At 34.7% G+C, this 5,991-nt stretch overlaps 1 protein-coding gene across 2 annotated transcripts; it reads right to left on the reverse strand.

Annotated features, from left to right (window-relative positions):
* Positions 1-590: 590 nt before the first annotated feature.
* On the reverse strand, positions 591-5,982 carry LOC149498548 (serine/threonine-protein kinase TIO-like; the record flags this gene model as incomplete). Of its 2 annotated transcripts, XM_089718452.1 has the most annotated exon segments (8): positions 591-978; positions 1,746-2,018; positions 2,572-2,760; positions 2,919-2,999; positions 3,177-3,320; positions 3,551-3,784; positions 4,128-5,288; positions 5,446-5,982. In XM_089718452.1, coding segments are annotated over 7 exon segments (2,592 nt in total), but the record flags the coding sequence as incomplete, so codon positions are not given.
* Between the last annotated feature and the right edge of the window lie 9 nt (positions 5,983-5,991).

Here is a 5,991-nt window from a genome sequence, read left to right on the forward strand (position 1 = left end):
CATCCTTCCAGTATGCATGTGCTTCCCAATATAAATCAAAATAATTTTCTTAATAATAATGTTTTTATTTAATAAATCTAGCAATCAGGGCGTCCTTGTCTAATTGCGCAGTGCGCGGTAGCTGTCTCAGCACAGAGCGATAAGTAGAAGTGCTTATCTATCAGTTTCCGAATTGTGCCTCACCTTATCTGACATATATAAATTGGGAGATCCTTGCATGTGCTGCTCATATCTAACGTTTCGTTTTTACGTTCAAAAAAATAAAATAAAAAAAGACCATCAATTAAAGTTTAGATGGTAAACTTCAAATATTACTTTATTCTAAAAAATAAAGTAATACTTTGGATAAATAAATAGAGAAGATAAAATAATAATTATGGAACAAAGAGAATATTATGAAAGACATTATCATCCTTGGCAAGGGTTTTCTAGTAAAAATATTATGAAAGAAAAGTTATTATTTAATTTATATTAATTTTTATGATTTAAAATCATAAATTGAATAATACTGTATTCAAAAATAAAATAATTGTGTTAAGAATATAGTCTCAAGGTCAAAAAGTAAATAGTTATAATAATTAAATAAAAAATTTTAAAAATTCTGAGAATTTAACTATTCCATCATGTGTATTTTTACTGTATACTGTGTTACACTGTAATATGAAAATCCCATTTCTGACACAAGTACAAATTATTATAGTTTATAGGGTCATGCTCTATAAGCTACTGGCTAGTTTTGGTTGAGACGAGATCAGGACTGCGTTGGGTAACGAGCCAACAGGTAAAAGTAATTTTACGTCAAAAAATTGTAAACTACTACATTCTTTGAGTCGGGCCGCGTGTCAAGTTCTGGATCGCTCGGAGATTGGTTGACCGATCCGAACCCGTCGATTCTCGGAATGGCAAACCAAGTGTAAAGATTCGCTATGATCATCTGTTGACGACGTGTTACTTCAGCAAAACCCACCGCTCAAGGCCCTAAAAGGAATTTTTATTTTATAAAGACCATCAGTCCCCAAAATATAAATTATTATTGAATGATTATTTTATCTTAAAAATATATGATTATTTTATTTTAAAATACAAATTATTTTAAACAGTAATAAACATCATTTACAATATTACCTTTATTCGTGTTTACAATGATTATCTTTATAAATTATTTTTAATTTTGAAATAAAATATAATTTAATTAAAGTATTTTTAATTTTATTATAATTTAAGAGAATTAATTATTTTTAATCTATGTGTAAATATTACAATTTATATTTTAAAATAAAAGGAGTAAAACATTTGTCCTAAATTATAAGTTCTTTTTACTAAAAAGTAGTATTCGATTATATTCTAATTAATACCCTTCCTCTTATGCCCTCCTGATATTATTACAATTCTTTTTTTTTTTTTTAATTATTGACTATTAGGTCAGGAGTCAATAGTAAATTTAAAGTTTAAAATGCTAGTGATGTCATTATAATTTCTCAAAAGAGGACGAAAGTGTTCTATTGAAGAATAATTGATGGATCCAAATGTACTTTTTGTAAAAAAACAAAAAGGCTCAAGAAGTATTTTCACCTTTAATTTAAATACATTTAAATTTCAGACAAATTAAAAAAAGAAAATTAATGCATTTACATAATATGTATAAAACATGTTTACAGCATCTCACTATATGGCAAAAATTTTAATTTATATTCATTAGCTAATTCAATGCTGCTCAGTGGAAACTAAGCTAAAAAAGATCATACCTTTTGACTACCTCTAGCTTTGCTTCTTCAAGCCTCGGCAACTTTGCTAATTATAAACGAGGCGTGATTGGCAATTGTAGATTCTGGAGACTGTCGAAGCCTTCCGATCACCGGAAACAACTCTGATGAACGGAGAAACTGTCTGCAAGGGGCATGTGCACACATCTTTGCCAATGAAAAAAGAGCTATCCTTAATGGTGATTCATTTACCGCATCTCTCCTGCTTGGATTGAGGGCTAGAGCTGAACAATCAGATACCACCTTCAACAAAGCCTGAAACATTAAAAATTTCAACCACGTTTCATTTCATTATGGCAAACCATATAATACCCATCAACATGCAAATGTCATTTCTTTTGGATTGACAGGCAAGTAAGAGTTCCTTCAGTTCATTTTTATTTTTAGCTTTCCCAATTTTTAGTATTGTAATTTTGAAAGGCTTTATGTACTCCCTTCAAATGCAAGCTCATAAAAACCTCAATTTCTCAGAACGAAGCTAACTCATGAAACGTTAAAGGAACGTAAAAGAAAAAAACTGTAGTACAAAGCCAACTTCAATTAAGTTCCTAATATCTAACACGTTTTAGCTCAAGTTGTAACAGAGATAAGAATTCCAACATTAAGAGCATTTTTTTGAACCTTAGTTCCAATTGCCATATTTTATGGAGAGATTAGTGAAATTTTGAGGATAAAATTGGTTGCAATCGTAAACCTTTAATTTTTTAGTCCTTGCATAAAAATGTTTTACACGTTGTGATCTTGATTTTTAAATTGGCTAATATTGCAGGAATTTTTTGTTGAAAACTACATCAGTGAATTAACAAACCTGCATGGCTCCTTTAGAGACGATATCTTCACAAAGTTTGTTGGAATTGCGGACAAGATTACTTAATGCTCCAGCAGCATTTGCTTTAGTTTTGTCTTCTTCAGTTGAGAGTAACAAATTTGCTAATTGAGGTATAGATCTTCTGAGCTCCTCATACAACATGTCATTATGATACGCAGCATTTCCAATCTGAAGAGTAAGATAAATTAGATAGTATGCACTTTTTACAAAGTTTTGTTTCTCTTGAAATAAATTCAACCAATCGTACCACACTTTTTACAATCATTGCTATATAGCTGAAAAAAATAAAAACAAAAAGCAATGTTATTTAAAAAAACAGATCTTACAGCGAAACATGCAAATTTCCGTGTGCGTTTATCTGGATCAGCGCATCGATCAATGAGAAGACCAATTATATGATGTCTTACCTAGAAATCAAAATAAACTGTGAGAACAAGAACATTTTGTGTGAATCCCCAAGAAAGTGATTCTATTTCCAATAACTTTTAACTGTACACGAAATAAATTCATTTTTAGATGTCCGTAGAACTAAATGATCCACAAGGTTGAGCATACTGCCTAGCAATTTATTGTTCTGTACTTACTAGTGAACCATAGAAGTAGGAGCTATGCCGACACATATTGCCGAGAGCACTGCATGCCTTTGCACGTATATTGGGATCTTCATGCGCAAGAAACTCCTTCAAGAAGTCCAACATAGAGGCCCCATTAATGTGGTCATAAAAACCCTGAACACCAACAATATCCAAGATTATCAGACAGTACTATGGAAAACTTTTATATGTTTTTTTATATTGATTGGGCAAAGTTTTAGAATGGTTGAAATCAGTTGAAAGTCATCAACTTTCTATTGACGAAGTTACAAAAATTAGGCTAGCTAGCTCATAGTCTGGCCAAAATCTTCCAGGACTAGGGCCCAAGTTATTATGCCAATATGAGAAAAATCAGAAAATCTGACCTTGTCCATACGAGCTAGATCAGAAATGATCATTAGAACATCTAGCATGACCTCTCTTGGACTTGAATTGTCAAGCAATCTTCTCACTCTATTTGGATCCAAGAGACCTTTGCCTACAAGTTGAACTGCAAGAGGTCGGTGTGCTACCATTTTGGCAAGAAAAGCAACAGGCCTTCCCAAATCCTTTAGCTCCATATGTTCCAAGCATCGGAGGATGATGCCTGGCACTCCCACCTAAGAAGTTTGGCAGCAATAGAATAACAACACTCATAAGTTTCTCAATTACATATGGTTTCAGTGACCAGCATTTTATCCTGTTCTCATGATGAAAGCTACAAATGAAATAAAAGATTACGAAGATTTGCATATCATACACAAGTTCTAGGGCAGAATTATAATGCATATTAATAAAATTGAGAATCTCCATCTAAAAGGTTTAGAAGATTAGCTGGTCAAACAAAGCTGTACACGGAGTGTAGTTTTATCCAAAAACTATTGAAATATGTAGCAAAATAATCTTCCTTGCCCTGATCCAGAAAAAAGAAAAGAACACAAGAAAGCAAGAAAGTTGGCTAACCTCCAGAAGGATTTTAAGATACTTTCCCATGTCTTCCTCAATTGCTTTAACCATGTCTTTATCTTCCATGAATATTCTTCCACCAGGTGAACCCATGTTGAGAAGGAATCCACTGTTCACAGAAGCAGTAGCAGATGGCAAACTAGGAGCATTCTGTACAGCAACAAAAGGGAAGGCCAAGAGATCAATTACTGCATTTATTATGTCTCTGACACCATCCTTGCCTCCACCAGGCCCACCCCAGCCCTTCAAAAGCTTGAGATGTGTATCAGATATCAACTCAGATATGAGCTTGACATGTTGACTTCTGACTAAAATCTGGCGGAAAGTTGAGGCACCGCCTGGAAGGCAGTGGCATATTGATGAGATTGTCCAAACAGCCCCAAGAGGGGATAACCCGACTCGATCTTTTGTGCTATCCATTCCTTTAGGAGAAGCAGTCAGATGGTTTTTGGTTAATAACTCAATAAGAAGCAGAGGGATACCACTTGCACATAACTGTTGCACAGCTAATGGCCCTCCCCATTTCAACCTGGATTCTAGCAAGCCAACACATCCGTCCTTAAGGCCATGCCAATATGAGAGAATGCCATTTGCTTTATTAGGCCCCATTTCATCTTCATTGCCTATTGATATCTTGAGGTGTTCACAGATCGTGCCAGTGCGAGGAATCAAAGGAACTGCTATTTCAGAGATAGAAGACTCCACAGAAGCTCCACTTTCAAGAGCTAGAATGGATGCAACAGCCAGCATGGCTGATGCACAATGAGGTTGCAATGAATTCTTGGTTCTATCATCATGTGAAAAATGATGGGCAAGAACTGAAAGTCGGGATGACTGTTTCTTTGGAGAGGTTGTGAGCATAAATAATGCAGAATTCCGTCCAGTTGACTTCAAACACTGAGCAATAGTTGCAAGTATAAGGCATGAATGCAATATGAGAGCGGAAGGATTCAATAGTTTGCTCTTGAAGTTATTTGTTTCACCCACTTGAAGATCTTTGTTTGAAGACGAAACACATAAAGATAAAATAGAGAAGATCTCTGAAACAATGGTTCCATCCCCTCCACCACTAACAACAGTAGTAACAGGAAGAGAACTGGGCAAACCACACAGAACACCAGGAACAATTGCATTATGGAGGCAGCACCTTGTCAAAAGCTGAAACATTTTAAAAAAGAGTAAACTTACAAATCAATATAGAGACTGAAGCACAAATATTAAGAAAAATAATTAGAAAATGAATTAAAATAAAGTAGCTTCTTCAATCATTATAGTGTAATAACAATTTCAAAAACTAAGGATACAAGAAAAACACCTGAATACTGGCAGTCAGCACAGCCTCTAGACGTTGATGAAGGCAATAATATATAGCCACCTGCACCGCTTTTGATTTTAGGAATGCCCTTGTCACAGCATCAGTAATTCTGGCTGAATCTGTCCCAGTCAATGAACCTCTTTCTTGATCTCGAATGTCAAGTTGGATTAAAGAATGACTCCGCAAAGAATTTAATGGAAATAAATAAACATTTGCTTTCATAAAAAGAGTTTCCACCGCATCTATCAATGACCAGATAGCTCTACAAGCTTCACAAGCAGCACGCAACATGTTTGAAGAACCTGAAATAAGGCTTGAGCCTGTTGTTACCAAGCAAAGGCATAAATGTTCGACCAATCCACATGTCTTAGCATGATCCAAAATTCGCTTCATTGTTTCATTCATAACCGGAGTAGAAACTGCTTCAGAACATGAAGTTAATTTGAGACCCTTGGCTACTGTTGATAACACAACTGTAACGCAAGCAGTGGCCTCATACAGTACTCTTCCAGAGTTGTCCTCATTGCAACCAACAACCTATGCATT

This window comes from Jatropha curcas, chromosome 2, assembly GCF_041381405.1.
Source record: "Jatropha curcas cultivar XTBG-Jc1 chromosome 2, XTBG_Jcur_1.0, whole genome shotgun sequence".
NCBI classification, from domain to species: domain Eukaryota; kingdom Viridiplantae; phylum Streptophyta; class Magnoliopsida; order Malpighiales; family Euphorbiaceae; genus Jatropha; species Jatropha curcas.